Source organism: Pimephales promelas, chromosome 23, assembly GCF_988280905.1.
Source record: "Pimephales promelas chromosome 23, fPimPro1.hap1.1, whole genome shotgun sequence".
Lineage (NCBI taxonomy): Eukaryota > Metazoa > Chordata > Actinopteri > Cypriniformes > Leuciscidae > Pimephales > Pimephales promelas.
This window is the reverse complement of record NC_142791.1, coordinates 13,542,501-13,563,415: the sequence shown is the minus strand read 5'-3', so window position 1 is coordinate 13,563,415 and position 20,915 is coordinate 13,542,501. Positions and strand designations below refer to the sequence as shown.

The following is a 20,915-nucleotide window of genomic DNA, read 5'->3' as shown; positions in this document are numbered from 1 at the left end:
AATGATTTTAGTACCAATAATAGTATTTTTTTTGGTAACCTTCACACAAACCTGCTAACACAAGTTTTTATGTGTTACAATATTTGTGAAGATACTTTGGCTTCCACACACACACATAACCATCACCCTCACAAGTATATTCCTGTCACAGAGAAATGTGTGCTGTGAGCGGCCCACCGGAGTCCTGGACACCCCTTCAGTCTGATCAGGAAAAATACTACCAGATGCCTCTAGCCAGAGAAAACGTCCACTTTGTAGAGACATTAGATAAAGTTAAGCAGTGCAGAGAAGCTGTTTTAAAGGTAACACATTGCCACTTAATATATACTTTTATGTAAATTTTGATTATGATTTGACTAATCTATGCGTACTGATGCGGTTCATATTGTAACATCAACTTTAATTATTTCTAAAGAACAGGGAAGAACAAGATTCTGTTTTCCATTACAAGTCTCCTTAAACTGCTTCTCCTTGCTCTTCTTCAGCCTGGCTGTGTGGTGGGAATTGACATGGAGTGGAGAGCTGGTTTTGGCACGGTGTCGCCTCAGTGCGTGGCTCTGATCCAGCTGGCCCTACAGGAACAGGTGTTTCTGCTGGACATTTGTGCCCATGCCATCAGCCACCACAGCATCACAGTGGACTTCATCAGGGCTCTGCTGTCAGACAAGAGCATCATCAAACTAGGTAGAAGACTAAAATTCTTAATAAGTAAATTCTTCCTATTGTTCGTAGTTCATAAACTGTGGGTGGCCTATCAGGAAAGATATGGAAATTCTGCCCTGAGCTTTGAATAGCATTTCTTGCTGTGTGTGTGTTCACTAGGTTATGGGATGTCTGGAGACTTGCGGAGTCTGGTCAGCACGTGGCCTGAGCTCAGGGAAGAGCCAATGAAGATGGAAGGAGTTCTGGACCTTCTCCACGTCCATCAGGAGGTACTGCTAAAATCGACCCGCAGCTTACCTATTTCTGATTGGATTGATTAGCTGAAAAATGTAACAAATGCACATATATTCAAGTTCACATGTTGCTATTTTGGAGTCTGTTGTTATTCTTTTTACAAATGACCCCTGTCCCGACAGCTTCAGCGGTGCCGTTTAGGGAACAAAGGGTGTCGGTCGGTGGAAGTTTGTGAGGGACCGGCAGAGAAGGGCCTGAGTCTGCTAGTACAGCAGGTGTTGGGAAAACCACTGAACAAAACCGAGCAACTGTCCAACTGGGAACGCCGGCCACTCCGGACCAGCCAACTCCGCTATGCTGGTAACACAAAATCCATGTGTGGTAGCATAATGTTTTTGAACCGTCTCTTACTCTCTTTCTGTGTCTATTTTCAGCCGCTGATGCATACTGCCTGCTGAACGTCTACCTTGTCCTCTCCGGGGACCCGAAGGCATATGGTTTGCCAGAGGACCTCTGCTCCATTCCCTCAGCCCAACTGGCCAAGAGCCGGGAGGAGAAGAAACCCAAAGGGAAGAACAAGCAATCTAAAAGAAGAGAGGTCAGTTCACTGGTCTGCCATGTCATGAGCCAGTAGTACAGAAAATTACTCTGTTGTAACTTGTGGGGTTTTTATGATGCAGAAATGGAGAACAACTAAAAATGTGGCATACAGTAGTCCTTTTTTGAAGGGGTTTGTCTATCATTACTCACATTGTTAATTATTGTTAAAAATCTGTCATTTTAAGACAATTTTTGCCTATTTTATATATAATGTACTATTTTCTTTAAAGACCCAAGCCATCTTATATGTCCTGCCCACCCTTTTCATCTGTGATGCAATTTAGTGGCTCACTATCTTTACAGTAGAACACTTTAGAAATGTCAAATAATGTCATCTTCACCAATGATGTTGGAGTGTGTTCCAATCTTTAGGCTCGGCAAAAGGCGAACGAGCCCCAGTCTGTGGAGAATGACTGTTTTAAGTATCCGGAGTACCAAGGGCCCACCATCACGCCGCCAGAGCTACGAGTGGTCTGTGATAACATGCTACAGGGTCTGGGACGTTTTTTGCGATGTCTGGGCGTGGACGTCAAGATGCTGGAAAACACAGATGACCATAAAGTAGCAGCTGAGGTGAAACAATTAGTCACGTTTTGTTGATATTTGACGTAATTGTATTAGTTACATTTAATTTTAAAACTGGTAGGACATCATGTAATGGTCCTCAGCTGTTTCAGGTCTTATTTAGAAAGAACAAGTTACTAAAAATCTTAATAGACCTCCATGGCATGTGGCGTCCCTCAGGGCTCGATCCTTGGAACTTTCCTGTTTAACCTAAATTATATATGCCCACAGAAGGCCGAATAATGTAAAGTAACAGAAATGTCTATCATAGTTAAGCATCCAGATTTATCTATGGTTATCATCTATGGGTGACTACAACCTCATAGATTCTGCTACTATTTAATAATAGACAAATCAGAGGTTGTGTCACATTTGGCCATAAAGAACATGTTAAGGCAAATTCCTCGTGAGGTTTAAAGACTTAGTATCCTCTATTATATTAATCTCAGTTTTAGTAGTCATGTTAAAAACATAACTAAATCACCCTACTATTATCTTGAAAAAAGTAATAATTTATTTGTTAATATATATATATATATATATATATATATATATATATAATTATTATTATTATTATTTTCTTTATTTTCTTTATTTTTTAAAGTAATGTATTTGCTCTCATGTTATGCTATATTCTCTCCTCCAGCTGGCCCGTGCTGAAGGTCGTGTCATCCTCACTGCAGGTCAACCCTACCAAACAGTAAGTGTGTGTTTGATGTATTAAGAAACATGCAAGCTCTGTGGGCTTTCTTGCTACATAGGTAGTGTGCCTATGATTCCTTAAAATACTGGCCTCATCGGAAGCTTGCTAGGTTTTAGCTTAACAAAACTCCAGTTCCCTTGAATTTAATTTGTGCATCTGTGTGAATAGCTACGGTCACAAGTCGGAGAGGGCCGCTGCCTGATTTTGGACTGCTCAGAAAAGGCACGTGACCAGGCTGTGCACGTTCTCAGACATTTCCACGTCCGCCTAACCCCTTCAGACATCTTCAGTCGATGCCAGGTCAGTTGTGCATGTCTATAAACGAGCTCGTATGCGTGTGTGTGCCTCTTACATTTGTTATCACTAGGACAAGAAACCTCTTCCTCTTGAAAAGGAACGCTTACATTCTTTTATCAACATTATTAAAAGGGAAGATAAAAGGAGATTGATAGATCGCAATCATACTTTGTCAAATTTTGATCGTGCCATATACCACAAAACAGTGCGCTGACAGTGCAAACAAACATCAGGAGCCTTTAGAAAAGTTGACAAAATGGAGGAACAAGGTTTGTTTTTAAAGATCTTAGAGGAAATGACCAACTAACATTGCGTTATTAATTCTATTTGACTGTAATCAGTCGTTTTGGAATTTCCTTGAAATACCTAAATATCCTCAATGAAATTTTTCAATGAAATGTTTTGTCTTATCTGCAGACACAAGTTGTCATACCAGAAGGAAGCTAAAGAGATAGAGGGCTTCTCTGGTGACACTTCTCCTGTTAATCATTGGCTTGAGATGTCACTGTGTTTTATGTAGAAACAGTGCAGGAGGAACTTTCTTCAGGCATTTCCTCTCACATAACTGATGATCGGAAATCAGACAATGGGTATGGATAAGGAAATAAGCAATTACCGGAGGGATACAGAGGACAAACTGAAGGAAAGAGTTAGGTACATAGTTATCATTAGAGATGCACTAATATGGTTGTACTCTTGGTGGTTGCTGGCTAATTACTTACTGGATCAACTCAAAAGAGTTTCCATGATAGGCTAAATTCATATGTGAGATCACTTTGAAACATTACTACTCGCCTCTCTACACAAAAAAACACATGGCATGTGGTGTACCACAGGGCTCGATCATTGGACTTTTGCTGTTTAACCACTATATGTCCAAACAAGGCCAAATAATGCAAAATTACAGAAGAGTGTAGCCAGATCTAACTAGTGCTATTGTTGCTAGGGTTTTCTTGGTGGGTCCTCATATTTGCTTACTTGTTAAAGTCAAAGAGTTTCTATGACCGGCTTAAATTGTATGTGAGATTGCTTTGAAACATCACAATAAAACTCCTTTTATTAAAAAAAAACAACACATCATTCCAGGTATAGATCAAGCCCGTAGCCAAAAAAGACTGGTTATGTGTCTAAATTTAATTTGTGGTTAAATATGAGCAGTAGTAAAATGTGTTTATATTATCAAAACATAATATTGGCTAATACTGATAAGATGATCAATGGATGAATAAATGGAAACTGGGAGATGATGAGAATAGAGTGAGAACACGGCAAGAGAAGACAGGCAGAAAGATGTAGTGAGAGATAACACAGAGAAAAACAAAGGGAGAGACAGACTAGGGTGTGAGTCAAATGGAGAGATGGAGGCAGATATGTGCCTGACTCATTCCTGCTGTAATACCTGATCTCCATTAGAGCTGCACCTCCGGCTCCTCCGCAGGTCTACAGTTGTTTATCACTTGTAATTTAAGGATTCGAGAGTTCAAACTTGGAGCATCAAAACTCCAGTGGCATAAATGTGATGCAACAAGTTTTAAATATGCTAAAGTGAGAATGAGAGTTGAATGCTTAATTCAATAAATAGCTACTGATCCTCATGTAAAGCTGATCCGACTTTTTATAAAACAATTATGAACTTATTCTATGACCAATTAACTCATTTTATGATGCTTTTATCGGCCATTTATTCATTGTTTGAGCTTGACGTTGTTTGTCCATGTGCACTTTTAGTGTAAAAAAAAGAGCACCCATAGTCACATGGGTTTAGACAAACATGGGGATGAGCAAATGATGACAATTTTAATTCTCAGTGAACTATTCTTTATTATTTTAATAATACTTAGTACAGCCTATTATTGTTTATGTCACAGCCATTAAGCTGTTGATGCGACATACTGTACTAAAAACTCAGTGACTGCGCAATTCTGCATGTATCATTTCCCACACGCCTTATAACAGTCAAAAGAGTTTCTACCACACCAAGTTCACACCTATAGCCAGTGTGGACAGGAGAACGTGGTTGAATTCCAGACGTGGGTCGTCTAAGCTCCACGTGGGTGGTGGTTTCCCCAAATGTGTCAGTTTTGTGGCCACCAATCTTTCCTGATCGGGTGGCCGGCTGCTCCCATCCGGAACAGTCGCATTCCACCATTTGTTGCCTGAGGTTTCATCCACCTCGGAATGTTGGCTGAACAAATTGTACCAGCAAATTGTGCTAGAAAACCAAACTGTGGCATTTTAAAGTTCTGAATGAGATGGAAACATTGGAATAAACACTGTATGACTTGCTGACTCTGAGCGAGGGGGGGTATAAAGAATGCGGTTTTGGAGTTGCACCCCAGGGCTGGTATGTGGAAGCCCACCCATGCTAAGTTGACCCTTTTGTTATCTGATGGTAAAGTCCTTTGATTAACAGTGGCTGGGTGACTTGCCCCTGGCTCTGAGAGACATTCCTAAAGCCCCCTGTGTGGCCCATTGATACTCATTGCCAATCATTAACCTCTACCCTGCCATAATCCTTTCTCTTTCTCTCAGTCTCTCTCTCTCTCTCTCTCTCTCTCTCTCTCTGTCTTCTCTCTTACTGCTTTATCAGTTTATCAGCCTCTTCCTGTGCATTCCTCTCTGTCCACACCAGGTGTAAGTTAGGATCAGGGCTAAGCTGAGTTCAAAAGTGTGTCACCACACTAAATGGATTAGAGATCCGACTAGATGTTTTTTTTTTGTTTGTTTTTTTGTCAGTAGCATATTCACCAAAATTACTGTAAATTACTGTAAGTTTCTACAAAAATGTTAAGCAGCAAAAGCTTTCAGCATCAATAATAAGAAATATTTCTTGAGCATCAAACCATCTTAGTAGAATAAGGATCATGTGCCACTGAAGACTGGAGTAATGATGCGGAAAACTCGGCTTTGAAACTCAACTCATCCATCCATCCATCCATCCAAAAACAAGAGAAAAAACAGACCAGAAGGGTATTTCTCTTTTATATAGTAAAGGTCTCCTTTCGTGAAGGCTAGTGTACTCAAGGAAAGCCTTTTGTTACGATATCTCATTGTAGCTCGACTCAGGAGCCACCACTAATATGAGCCCCTTTTGCACTGGGTAGTTCTAGGAACTTGATTTTAGTGTATGTATATATATATATATATATATATATATATATATATATACCCAATGGTGTCACTAGCTGAGCAGGAATGCATAATCATGTTTCGCTTGGTCCTCTCAAAGTCGTGTTGGATTTTCTCATTAGCGTAAATGTTGAGAGGTCCATCTATCACTGGTCGATGTTTGTAGAGTTGGTTTGTGGAGTAAATAAAAAGGCTACAATCTGTGTGTGAACACTTTTTTTTTTTAATGGCGGACGCCATTTAGCTTTCGGCAAATTAGCGTATAATTAGCGTCACTAGTAGTTCCTATTGTGCTGGGTTAGACCCTACTCTGAAGTAGGAGCTAATTTAGCACCCCCCCCAAAAGGCATTTCTAGAACTAAAATCGTTCCCAGTTCCTGCAATGTAAAGATGCCAAAAAGTGGGTATTTCCGCCATTTAGTACTAGGAACTATGAAAAGGCCACTAATGTCATGGTAGTATGGGTAGTTGCTCACTGGCAATAGTAAATAGAGCCCACCCCCAAGACTTTATAATATTCTGGTCCCTACTTTTATTATAAATCTGTTATTTTCCCCCTCCCATTTCCATCATCTGCCAGGAAAAAAATCCGACGTAAAAGCATGTCTACTCGACTATTTGAACAAAGAAGGCTAAGTATGAGCAACAGTAATAGTGATGCTTGCTTCAGCAAGAACCACTTATTTTGGTCACATGGAAATGATTCCTTGAAACCAACACCATATTCTTCATATCTCGCACCACTCCTCTGTCTGCTATCCAGTAATACAGTACAATTCCTCACACATTACCATGTTTCTCGTATCATTCCCTCTCATACCATTCCATGACTGTCACATTGATTTAGACTGGCAGGGCCCATACTTGATCTCTGCTATTTCTCTGGGGAACTCTCCAAAGATGTGGCATCCAAACCACGGAATCGATCTTTCTACGTTTACTCGTTGATCTTCGTGCAGCAGCATCAGATGACTCCCGACCCTTTTTTTAGATGCGAGACTGGCAGGTTCTTCGTATCGTAGACGCTGCCATGGCATTCACACAGGAGTTCCCACGGCACCGTGGAGGGGAGGTTTGGGGGGCCCCGGCTGTGGGGTGTGAACAGGAACCGAAACGACGTGAGAAGATAGAAGGAGAGAGAGGAAGAGAAAGAGAGAGAGGGTGTTTGAAAGAAGGATTTCTGCCTCTTTGATCTAACAAAGGCTGAGAAAAGGGGAAGCATGTGAAAAGACAGGACAACTTTAAGGTTCTACTGCAGCAGAGCAAGTGTGCAACACACTCTTGGCTGATTGATCATATTTCAGTTCCTCTTTTCTCTTGGCACATTTCACACCATTGTAATTGGTAACCATTGCGGTCTAAACCATAAGAAGCAATTTCGGGGGAAACGGGGATCACCAACAAATTTCAAAGCTACTCTTTTCCAGTGTTGTGTACTCGAGACTCTGACTCGGTCTCGTGACTATATTTTAATGTGTGCATTTTGATTCGAAATTGACTCGTACTCGAACGTATTAGGACTCGGACTTATACCCGAGTCCACTCGAGTCCCATTCAAAATATGTCATGATTATTACTGTATGTTAATATTTCTTTAAAGTGTTGTTTGATTGAAACGTCCAATGATTGCTGACTTTCTTGTGTGCAACTGCGCATGACTTGACACTATAACGTTCGCGGCACGCAAATGCAGCAGCACCCAGGTCAGATGTGATGTGGAGCCTCTAGCTCAACTATGTATCGAAAATGTCTGCCTTATCCATAATTCAGTTTGCATATAAGAGCCACAGAATTTGTGTGCAGCAATGTTATGTGAAAGAACACTTACTGATTGTAATAATTGTAAGTCATAATTATAATAAAATTACCTTTACACCACTATGTCGCCTTTTTACCATTACAGTGTACATGATTCCATGGCATATTTGGTTTACTGTTTGAGTATGGTGCCAATTTTATTGTTACCACCAAATATTTTATATATTCCTGAAGATATCTTTAAGTCTGGTTTGAGACCCAACCTTAGGTTATCCAACCTCTCTGATCTCGACTCGGACTCGACTGTCTTTGGTCTCGGTCTCGACTCGGGCTCGACTGTCTTTGGTCTCGGTCTCGACACGGACTCGACTGTCTTTGGTCTCGGTCTCGACACGGACTCGACTGTCTTTGGTCTCGGACTCGACCCTCTTTGGTCTCGGTCTCGACTCGGACTCGACTGTCTTTGGTCTCGGTCTCGACCCTCTATGGTCTCAGTCTCGACTCGGACTCGACCGTCTTTGGTTTCGGTCTCGACTCGGACTCGACCCTCTATGGTCTGTCTCGACTCGGACTCAACTGTCTTTGGTCTCGGTCTCGACATGGACTCGACTGTCTTTGGTCTTGGTCTCGACTTGGACTCGACCCTCTTTGGTCTCGACTCGGACTCGACTGTCTTTGGTCTCAGTCTCGACTCGGACTTGACTGTCTTTGGTCTCGGTCTCGACACGGACTCGACTGTCTTTGGTCTCGGTCTCGACACGGACTCGACTGTCTTTGGTCTCGGACTCGACCCTCTTTGGTCTCGGTCTCGACTCGGACTCGACTGTCTTTGGTCTCGGTCTCGACCCTCTATGGTCTCAGTCTCGACTCGGACTCGACCGTCTTTGGTTTCGGTCTCGACTCGGACTCGACCCTCTATGGTCTGTCTCGACTCGGACTCAACTGTCTTTGGTCTCGGTCTCGACATGGACTCGACTGTCTTTGGTCTTGGTCTCGACTTGGACTCGACCCTCTTTGGTCTCGACTCGGACTCGACTGTCTTTGGTCTCAGTCTCGACTCAGACTTGACTGTCTTTGGTCTCGGTCTCGACACGGACTCGACTGTCTTTGGTCTTGGTCTCGACTCGGACTCGACCCTCTTTGGTCTCGGTCTCGACTCGGACTCGACTGCCTTTGGTCTCGGTCTCGACCCTCTATGGTCTCAGTCTCGACTCGGACTCGACCGTCTTTGGTTTCGGTCTCGACTCGGACTTGACCCTCTATGGTCTCTGTCTCGACTCGGACTCAACTGTCTTTGGTCTCGGTCTCGACACGGACTCGACTGTCTTTGGTCTTGGTCTCGACTCGGACTCGACCCTCTTTGGTCTCGACTCGGACTTGACTGTCTTTGGTCTCGGTCTCGACCCTCTATGGTCTCTGTCTTGACTTGGACTCAACTTTCTTTGGTCTCGGTCTCGACTCAGACTCGACCTTCTATGGTCTCGGTTCGGACTCGACTCTCTTTGGTCTTGGTCTCGAATCGGACTCAACCCTCTATTATCTCAGTCTCGACTCGGACTCGACCCCCTTTGGTCTCGGTCTCGACTCGGACTCAACCCTCTATGGTCTCTGTCTCGACTCGGACTCAATTGTCTTTGGTCTCGGTCTAAACTCGGACTCAACTCTCTTTGGTCTCGGTCTCGTCTCAGACTCGACCTTCTATGGTCTCGGTCTCGACTCGGACTCGACCCTCTGGTCTCGGTCTCGGTCTCGACTTGGACTCGACCCTCGATGGTCTCGGTCTCGACTCGAACTCGAGTGAGCTGGTCTCAACTACAATGCTGCTCTTTTCCATATGATGAGAGTGAATAGGACTGTGGTGCAAAATTTTGAGTTAATAATGATTTTTTATGATTATGAAAAAAGATTGAACAAATCATTGAAAATCCAGCACTGCTATTGTTTTGTTTCAGGAGCAGGGGTCAAATAGACAGCTTTATCATGCTTTTAGTTAGTTAGTATGTTTAGAGCTTGACCTGGTTTTTGTCCCTTTTTAGAGCTTGACCTGGTTCCCATCCACTTTCACTGTATGGAAATAGCAGCAGTTTCACTGGTGAGAGTGGAGACCGCACAAGTCAAAAACTGTATATATTGGGCAGATATCAATCAAATGTGTTGGCAGATATTTTAATTTAGGAATATTGGCATTAGTTGGGAGGGCAAGCTGGATCTCTGATGTCATAAACATGTACAGTGGACTCCTAAGACACTTAAATATAATTACAAAAGTTTCTTGAGCACCAAAACAGCATATTGGAATGATTTATGAAGGATCATGTGACATTGAAGCAGGGTTTTTATTTTAGTAAAATAAAACTAAAACCATACTTTACTTCCCCAAAGCTATTTACTAATTTTTGGCACCAGTGAGTGTTTTTGGACTTTGGATGTGTATTATTCTAAAGGGGAAAAAATGTTTGTGAAGAAAGTTAGTCTTTGTAATTTAAAATCATAAAAACTTTCTCCACCTCTGAGAAATGACAGTCCTCCAACTGACTATCATACAGAGACGCTTCGTTTTCACCGTCCAGTAAATTTAACCCCTCCTTTTTCTTTTTTTTTCTTGCTGATTATCTTTACTCATAAATATGGAACATTACAGAAGTAAAATGAGTGGCAATTAATGTTTCATTTTCATATTAATGGAAGGAAAAACCCAATCTAGGTCAGCGAGTTCAAAAACAGACATGTTTTCTTGCTGTTGTCTTCCCACTCTACCCCAACCCCTGCCTGTAGGGCAAGAAGGAAAGGGAAAAGGAGGAAGAAAGAGGAGACGAGAGCAGGGAGACATTCCTCAAACATGCCAAGACATTCCGAGGGAAACCATCCCAAATATTTCCCACTGCGATCCACACTGTGTGTGTGTGTGTGTGTGTGTATGAGCGAATGACTCCTGTTTCTGGGGCCAATCTGACACACTGACTGACAAGCTGTCTGCGCCGGAGCAGAGTACGGACCACAGGGTGTGTGTGTGTGTCTGTGTGTGGGAAACTGTGAGTGAGAAAGTTAATGTGACAATAATTGAATCTGTGCTTGTCGGTGAGACTGAAAGACGGGGAAGGGTCAAAAGGTCACATAAAGCACATCTTTTGAAAGGCACAGGAATCTTGTTTGATTTTCTTTGTTTTTCTTCCCTCATAAAGAGCAAGATCCTGGCTACTCGTATGAAAATATATTTTCGACTTTTGGCATAAGGGTGTGTTCCAGTAGGCGTTTGTTTTGTTTTACATGCAGTTTAAACCCCTCCCCGGGTTTATCTGAAATCGATTATACCACAATAATCTGTTGTCAATTTCATATAATGGCATGAACATCTAATATATGGGGACCCAAAAAGCCAGGGCCGCAAAATTTCAGAGAAAAAAAGCAAAAGATGAATGTGTTTAATGTAACAATAATTAATTTAATATTAATTAATTTTAATATTAGTTTACCTTGTTATCTTTACAATATCATACTTATTTTCTCAAACAAAATAAATGGGTGTTTTATACATAAAATTATTATAATCATGATCAAAAAGGTAAAAAAAAGAGAAAGTAAAAACTAGTTCTTTCTCTAAAGTGCAACCCATGTAGTGTTACTTCTGGAAGTTGCATAAAGCCACACAGTGTGATTGGATCTGGCTATTTCAGAAAACGTACCAGTTTTGTTCATTTACGGTCATTAAGCTTACTGACGGCGGACTGAGGGCGTTCTGTCTGGTGTTGAGTCTAGTATAGGTCGGGAGAGGTGCATGTGATGTTTTTTGTTAGTCAGTGGAAATGAGCTCAATGATGCTTGTCAAGATTGTCTTACACCTTTTCCCACCAGTAAACACTTGCAGAACATTGTGGTGTGGCTAACCTTTCTCACTTTCACACCCCTGATGTGTCATTTTGCCGGAAAGAGTTGCAAACTTGCACTTCTGTCTGTGTGTCCGGTGCAAAGGGTCAATCTGTGCGGACAGGGTCAGGGAATGGTACTCCGAGTCCTGTGTGTTTCTGTGTGTGTGTGTGCTTGTATTCGAGATGTATAATAGGAGCGTATTTCCTGTTGGCACCCCCGGTGGCTCTCACTCTCTGGGTCTGCGATTCGCTGCGGTGAGGAATCTGTAGCACCCGGCAGCTGGAATGTCCTGTTTGCCTAGATCTGTTTGTGCTTTCTGCACGCTGTGTTTTGATTGGCCCGACTGGCATTGGTGTGTATGTGTGCGTTGGTAACGCAATGCGGATCCTTGCTGTTTGATGTGAGCCATTGTGTCAGAGCCAAGCTGCTTCCTGCTACTGCAGAGAGAAAGACAGTGAGGGACCCTTACTTGGACTTTTCCTAAATATACCTTTAAATAGTGCGTAATTTCCGTATTTTCCACGGATCTTGCGCTGCGAGCACACACACAGCTGCGTCTGTTCATGTTACAGGATATTAAAGAAATCTGCTGTGTTATTTTCAATTGAATGTTTACGGACAACATATGTAGTATGTTGTCCCTTAGCACGGATGAAAATTTTAACTTGAGCTGAGCCACTAGAGCTGTATGCATTTAGACAGTTAGCATTGGGTTCTTTAAATCGAAAGGCATGTAATTGATCTTGTTGTGAACGATTTCTCCAAGTTTAATTTTTCATGACATTTTTTTTTATCAAAATGTCATTACTCGATCCTTTGTTGAAGCATCAGACTTATCTCTTGTGACGTATGAAGGACTTCTCCAATCATTTGGGGTGTGTTTACACTTGGCATATTTGGTGAGATTGTTCTCTTGACATCATGACTTTTGCATAAACATACACACCACTTTCGAATCAAGTGTCGTGTTACGCATTTTGAACTATCCGCATGTATGTCTAAGCCGTTAAATGTCCGCGTGTATGTCTAAGCCGTTAAATGTCCGTGTGTACATGCCGTTAAATGTCAGAGCGAAATGAAGCAAAATGTAGATCTACATCTGGGGAGTTTTTTTTTTTTTTTTTTTTTTTTTTTCTCTCCCTAGGATGGTAGGGGAAGACTCATAAATGCTATTAACCCCAGTGACGAGTAGGTTTAGGGACGGGGTTGGGGTAGGTCATATATTTATATATACAGTAATGTAACGTTAAGTCAACGGCGTTCATAAACATGCTGGAAAGCAATTATACGTGTTGATAGCGCTCCAAAAACGAATTGGAGTGTCATACATACGCCATTTCATGAGATCAGTCTGTGATTTGAGTAAGTGTGAATGCTGCCATTTGAACCCTGGTGCACCAAACAAGAGGACCGAGATGCTGAAAAGATCTCACTCCTCTTCCAAACAAACTCTGGTACTATTAGAATGTAATATGAACACACCAAAGACAGGACATGATGTCACAAGATGAGACCCCAAAAAAAGACAGAAATCTCAAGAATACCTGTTTTTGCTAATCATAGTCCTGATGTTGCCCATCACATTTCAGTTCAGGTATTTGTGTGACGGAGGGATTCCTGGCGCTGTTTTGACTCCTTTACACATTTTATAAACACTTCGAGTTCTCAGCTGCTCAAAATACCATTATATCTAGCTACGTTCTTACAGCGAGAACATTTAGCCCTGAACACAGCATTGTTTTGGATGTTCGGTAAGTTCCGACACGAAATATACCTAATAAAAGCCAACCAATCGGGTTGTGAACATATCTCTATTCCTTTAGGTTCAGTATCTTCGGTGTCCGCTGTTAAGATGCCAATGTGAACACTAAGCGGACCAGAACTAAATGCTTTTTTTTTGGTCTGGACCAAACAAACCGAACTACAAGGGTGAACACCCTTAGCCCCCATAAACCCGTTCCTTTCATAGAATAACTGCAGGCTCACATTCAGATCTGCCTTCATCCAATCAACAACCGATGAATGAACCAAGTTTTACGATAATCTGTTTCACTTCACAATATGTCAGAAGTGATCTGTCGCCATTTCCTTCATATCGTGACTTTAAGGCAACATGTCAAGTTTTAAAAATGTTTAAAACGCATCTTCAGATCCTTAAAATCTGTACAAATACAAAAAAATGTGTCAAAGATCATGAAGATCATATTCTAACCATCTTTAACACAACTTCACAACTCAACAAATGAAATAACATGTTTCCACTGAAGAGTTCATGTTAGTACTTTAACAAAAATACAAGCTTAAAGAGATAGTTCACCCAAAAATGAATTTACCCACCCTGGAACCAAGTTGTTACAAACCTGCACGAGTTTCTTTTTCTGCTGAACACAAATGATATTTTGAAGAATATTGGTTACCAGACAGTTGCCATTTGCTGTTTCCATCCATGTTCAAAATTTGCGCATAAGTTAAATTTGCAACTTTGGGTGGAAACATAGCTATTAATTCCATTAAATTTTTTTCCTCCGGAAGTCAATGACTACCGTCAACTGTCTGGTTACAAACATTCTTCAAAATATCTTGCTTTGTGTTCAGCACAATAAAGAAACTCATTCAGGTTTGGAACAACTTGAGGTTGAGTAAATGATGACAGAGTGTGTGAACTATCCCTTTAACGTATGAGCTTTTTAAGCCTCTGATTTGGCCATACACACTGTCCCTAGACTTAAATTGAAAATAACCCAAAAGTTCATTTTAACACACCAGTAAAACCACAAAAACTCATAGCTTTCCAGTTAATGAACTCTGCATTCGCTTGAGTGCGTGTTCAGTCACGCCAAATGTTCCCTCCACAACCAGAAAGCCCGTTTTTATCATTCGTCATGCGAAAAATCTTTCTAATAGACCAAACTCTTTAAAGTTTGATCTATTAGAAAAGTAATAGCATACCTCTCCCCATCAAGCTACATGATCATTTGCACCAGCGAATGCCATGGGACGAGTTATGCATAACTCTGTAAGTATGAACAATAATAAAAGCGATGCTTGCTTTAGCAAAATGAGAGCTGATGAATGTCTATGAGAAAAAAACACAAAGGAGAAAGATACAGTGAACATAAGAAGAGGGAGAATTCTTCCCAAGTAAGGGAAAGGGAGGGTAAATGATTGACTGATCTTTTCAGAAAGAGATAGGAATGGAATGAGAGAGGGAAAGCGAGAGCGAGAGATGAAATGAGCTCTTCCTCTCGCTGCTTTCTGCTTGAGAGCATTCCTGTGCAGCGATGATGTCATGAGAACTGGCCCGGGGCAGACAGGCCTGCTAATGTTGTTCAGAGAGGAGGGGCCGCACTCTTTCACCTCACCGAGAGACAGAACCATACATCACTTCCATACAGCACGCAAATATGTGTGTCGGAAGAGAAGCTCAGACACAAACACAGTCAATGTGTGTGTGTGTGTGCGTGCTTTTGTATAATTGACCTTCAGGAATTCTCCAAATTTTGCCTTCTTTTCAGGTTTTAGGCTTCTGTCATGGTCATTTGATGCTCCGACACTTTTTCTGAAGTTTGTCATTCTTTAAACATCATTTAATATACAGCTCACATCAGCGTAGTCAATAGCAGTATGAAACAGTGCTGTTGTAATAAATACAGACCTGGAGATTAAAGTGAGACCATGCTTTACCTTCCTCCTGTAAGTTACTGTCTCTAAAGCAGTTGTATTATTTTGCCTTGAATCACAATCAATATTTACTTTCAAACCTGTATGCCGTTTCCCTGGAATGCAAATGGAGACATTCAACTAGAAGCAAATTAAAGTAGTCCACACATCTTGTGTGCAATATCCCTTCTACTGAGCTTCTCAAAGACTGAAATGGTAGCTATTGTTTATGACAATTAAAATGTCTTTGTACTCGCTTAAACTATAGTTGCGTGTTTTTCTTAACCCCATCACACAAGTGCTCGACAACACACTAATGTTGTTGCATCTCCAGTAGTTTGTTGCTTGTTATGTATTGTTTGTTGCATATCTGGAAGTATGCGCACACAGTATTCGTGTACTATGCTAATGATTTATTTCATGGTCACTGTTAGGGCTGGGTAAAAAAAAGATTTTTTTTGATTTATCGTTTTTAAATGTGGTCGATTCAATATCGACTCTCAAAAGCCACGAATCGATCTTTTTTGTCTGTGTTTATTTCCGCAAACATTGAGCATAATATCTGATTGTCTTTAATCTTATTACAAGATTTCATCCTATTATTTATCTTAACCATTTCGCGATGTTACAGCGGTGAGCCTGTCATTCATTTAGTGCTGAACATCTGAATCGATACCGAGCCCTTGTAGCTGTATGCGTACCCTAGCATATACGCAAACACCAAAGATTATTTTGGGCTTTAGAGCGCTGCACTGTTATCGTAGAAATACCATGCTAATATCAGACACTTTGTTTCAATTGCGAATTGAGTTTTTTTAAGAACTTTTTTGTAGTTGCTAAATTTTTTTGTAGTCCTCAAGTCAATACAGGACAGTTAGTATGTATGCTGGCATAAGATCCAGCTGCTTTTAAGGTATTAGGTACTGTTATGCTATTAGATGGTAATACTATCGGATTTTAGTATTGAATGATTACCTCTTTCATGTACTGTAAAGAATTTTAAAGAATACCTACCTAGGATTACCAAAAAAGAGAATTTATTGTCTTTTTCACTCTTTCCGTCTCCACTCTTATTTTTCCTGTTTGAAAAAAATGTGTGAAAGTGTGCTTTGATTGGAATTTTTATGAGCTGTACTCAAGGAGGGTTGCTCAATGCAGTCATTCTTATGAATGGAGTGTGTGCGTGTAGGAGGAAGGCATCATGTGTGTGTCCATGATTTACTGTGAAAGGGAGACCGACTGTGTCACCATGTGTGTATATCTGCCAGCTTTTCCATCCCCAGAATTTATCTACAAATTTCCATGTTTTCTCCGCCTGTTTTATGTTTTAGTTAATCTATCGTTCAAGTCCATTTTTATCTCCATTCGTCTTTCATGAACCTACACAGCATGCCTCTAAAGTGCAGGGCTACGTGCAGGCTTCCCTGTAGCTCTGCAGAATGGCCTGCCGTTGCCAATGTAAATGCTAACTTGCTTTGCTCTGGCTGAGCAGCTAATTGAGACTTAGTTGGTCATCTAAATTATGCCGTGGTCACTTGAAATTAAACGAGGACCTCGAAGTGGCCTAAAAAGTATGTCACGCTTAATGTTGAATGTCCCTAAATGTTCGATTGGCATTGAATTAGATGGCAAAATATAAAACCAAAAGACATTTATTTTAAACAAAGAAACCACAAAGCGTACTTTTTAAGCAAGAAAATTGCTTATTTACTAGCCCTGATCCATATTTTATCCAATAGAGCAGTTTGAACAACATAATTTTTCACCGAAAACATTTACATTTAAGGTAATTGCTGTTTATTTTGAAGAAAAAGAAACATTTTCAAGCAAAACCTCAAAAATAACATTTTAGTTGTTAAGCATTTGTGTTTACCCTTGGTGAGAACTGATGTCATACATCCACTAAAAATCACCTTATTAGCAGTTTGGCCAAGTTCACTTTCCCCAATACATTTGTCGTTTGTCTAAGGAACAATGGTTTACTCAAAATGGGCCTTGTGTTATGCCTCCCACATTAAATCTTACATGCAGTATGTTTGAAACAAGAATTTGATGGATGTGCTTCTAACTAGTGCTGCTGATGCACTGAAGAGCAGTTTCTAAGGTTAATAGGGTTGTTCTATCTGTTGTAGCTAATAGTGGTTTGCGTAGTGTCAATGGACATGTTGTTGAACTTGATGGATTATTTTTGCATGGCTGGTCTTTGCACTTTGCACAGTGTAGATGGCCTTCTGAAATGGGCCCCCCAGTGAAGCCTTGTGAACTATAACAGCTCAGGAGCCCCACTGTTAATGATTATTTGTTTCTGTGTGTGTTAATGAGGGATGGACTGGCAACCCGTAGTGTGCCTGTGTGTGGTTAGTGAGTGAAAGTGCTGAACGTAGTGCTATACATAAGACATTTAATCAATTTTTTACTTTACTGCACTCGTTGCTTGCACCCCGCCCTGAGTCGGGCTTGGGAATGGGGGTCAACAGAGACTGGCAGTGCTTCCTCTGTGTCTGATCCGGCTGATGTTATCGAGGGTTGGAAGTCTGTTTGCTTTGGGACTACTGGGCAGTTAGGGGTGGGAAGGGTCGAAGAGCAGCCCCCTGTGGGACAGGCGAGGTATACGGACATGGGGGTCAGCCTCTCTGGCTTGGGAAAGAGCTGGGAGAGCCTAGACCACTGAACGACGTCAAATAAAATTGGAAGGGAAAAATAGCCAAATTCAGGCAAGAAAAGATGCACACTCGCCCCTTTTTTCTTTCCCTCCCTGTCTTCGGTTTTCTCACAGGAACTACGCAAGTGCATCCGTGAAGCTTGCGCATGAGGAAAAGGAGGAGGTGCCAAGGTTAACCTCATCCGCTTCACCTTTTAATGGATAAAAGAGATCCCCCTGTGATATCATCTGAACTTGCGATATTAGCCGGTTTGTTGGCAAGCCAAAGCATGCTGGGATATGTTCATTACCTGCCCAGGCTCTTATAGGACTTTCTTCTCAATAGCCTGCCACGTTTGATCTCTAGATTTCTGCTCTCCTTTGAGTAACTTTGAAGATCTCCATTACAAAGAGAGGGGACACTGATGGCCTCAAAGCCACAGTGTAAAAGCAGTGGCCCAAAGAGCCTGAAATCAAAGAGACAAACTCAGTAGGAAAACTTTCCCGCGCCCCTCTTACCTTCCCCTGCCAGATCCTGATTGGTCAGGTTGCGTACCTGTCTCTGTCCGTCTGTTTAAACCCTCCCCCTGGGAGGTATTTCTCATTTTCTTTCTCACCGTTTTTTTTTTCCCCTCAGTCTTTGCTGTCTATTTTGGTGAGCCAGGCCGGTCCAGCCGGTTCCCACAGAGTGGTTCCCATGGTTATCGGCGAGGAGATAGCGTCAAGGATGGAGGATGATTGGGATAGGGGGTGGGGTGTTTGACGGAGACCGGGACAGACAGCTCTGCACTAAGAGATAGCAGCTCTGTTACATAGAGGGGGGCCGGGGAAGCTAGTGGGGTTACGGGGGTCCAGCTCTCAGAGATATCAGGGGGCAAACGGAGCTGGAGCCGGTGGGGGTGATGGTGGACTGAGGTGGGGCGGAGCAACAGGCTTGCAGGGGCACTGTGAGAGGGACAAATTCAGTTCCCACACTCATAATGACTGTGTCACAGGAGACTGAAAAGGGACAGCCTCTGGCCCTGGGGGAATTTAGCAGGACCGACCAGAACGCGAGGGAAGGAGGGGTGGCGAGGGCTGCCGATGGGGTCTGTGACACAGGAACTCTCTCAGGCCTTTTTAGGCTTCACCTCATCGCTTTCACACCCGAGATGAACCCCAAACCCAACCCCAAGCACTCCTCTACCTCAGCGTTTCCACTTCATCTCCCCTCCCCTCGGTGTCTTTCCCCCCAGGCTTTTGTTCACCATGTTGTCCCGTTTCCTGTCTACACCCTTGTTCTTGTTTCTCTCTCACACTTCTTTTTGTCCACCCCTGCTGCCATCTCAAAGCCTTTCGTTTTTGTCCTTTCCTTGGAGAAGGGTTGCTTTGAAGTTGCCTTTCTCCTCTCAGGCTCTCATGTCTTATCCAGCATCATTAGCACTTGACCTCTCTCCCCTCACGCCCTTTCATTTCACTTTATCTCCCCCATGCTGTGTGTGTGCGTGCACGATTATCTTAGTCAGAAAATCAAGCTCATTGGTCCTCATTTGCACTCTTATTTCACGGCACAATGAGCCTTTCATGTTTGCTAAACTGCCTTCCAGAGTTTGATACTGTCGGCACCTTTGTGACACAGTTACCTGGTATGAGAGTTGTGTCACTGGGATCAATGTAGACCTTTATTGCACATGGCCGATAATAGTTAAATCTATGCTAGCTCAATAACCGTAGGTAGAGTGCCAAGTCCTAAGGTCCTAAGTGCCAAGGGGCAATGGGAAAGATGCTTACTTGGAAGGATGGTTTTCAATATTGGGTTTTGGCCCACCCTGTGGTCTGGAAACTGTTTTTGTCAGCCTGCTGGGTCTGAAATCTGTGGTGCCCGGTGGAGTGGGCCAGGCACCAGTCATCCCACAACTTTCTCAGGCTCGTCCCCCCCCTTAAGGGCTGCCATAGTCAATATTTACAGTTGGGGATGAATCATGAAGACTTCACAATAGCATTCCGAACATGCTTAAGTGTGTCGGTTAAAGAGAGCAAGCAAGGGAAAGAAAGAGGTGTGAAACGCAGCACGAGGCTTGCGCAACAGAAAGTGGTGGCGCTCCCATGACAAGACACTGGGAGACAGGACGGGACAAATACCGCAGCGAGTTACTGTGGGTGTGGTGGGAAGACTTTGCGACATGACTACCTTGGCCTCTGTATACACTTTATGGTATATATGTAAAGAGAGAGAGAGATTTTTGAAGCTACTTTATTTCAACAGTTTTTTTTACATCTTAGCTAAAAACATTCAAAACACCCCCTCCACAAAAAAGGAAAAAACAACATTCAGTACAATTTGAGAAGAATAACTCTTCATCTACAATAATACATCATCAAAATTCCACACATCTTTAAAACCCTCAATGTTCTTCATTAACTTTTAGAACAAAAACTCATGTCTTATTATTGCTTTCACTAAACTCCTTAAGTGCCATCCACATCATTCCCTTCTATCCTTTTGCTTCTTGTCAAAATATTTGCTTGGCCAACAATGAAAATCAGTAAACGCCCCTTTCTTATATTTTCTTTAGGCAGTTATATTTACCTATTTTTCTTGTATATTTACCGGTTTGGGTTGCACAATATATTGGTACCTTATTGATGATCACCAATATAAGGGATTTATCATAATGGTCAATTTTGGATATTTAATTGTGCATGCTTGTATCCCATTATTCATATTTATATTTAGAGTCCCTTTGCTGTCATCCAGCATTGATTTGCAGTAAATTTAAAAACTAATAAATTAATGTTTAACGTTGTCAGATGTAATCT

General features: G+C 41.9%; 1 protein-coding gene across 3 annotated transcripts in view; it reads left to right on the top strand.

Annotated features, from left to right (window-relative positions):
- The window catches only part of exd3 (exonuclease 3'-5' domain containing 3), a 43,689-nt gene that overhangs the window by 14,164 nt on the left and 8,610 nt on the right, over nucleotides 1-20,915 (top strand). For all 3 annotated transcript variants that reach the window (XM_039677765.2, XM_089126513.1, XM_089126514.1), the window contains exons 11-18: nucleotides 152-302; nucleotides 486-684; nucleotides 823-932; nucleotides 1,080-1,257; nucleotides 1,332-1,495; nucleotides 1,870-2,070; nucleotides 2,708-2,761; nucleotides 2,933-3,064. In XM_039677765.2, the coding sequence (XP_039533699.2) occupies nucleotides 152-302; nucleotides 486-684; nucleotides 823-932; nucleotides 1,080-1,257; nucleotides 1,332-1,495; nucleotides 1,870-2,070; nucleotides 2,708-2,761; nucleotides 2,933-3,064 (1,189 nt within the window). The remainder of the gene's footprint in view (nucleotides 1-151; nucleotides 303-485; nucleotides 685-822; nucleotides 933-1,079; nucleotides 1,258-1,331; nucleotides 1,496-1,869; nucleotides 2,071-2,707; nucleotides 2,762-2,932; nucleotides 3,065-20,915) is intronic.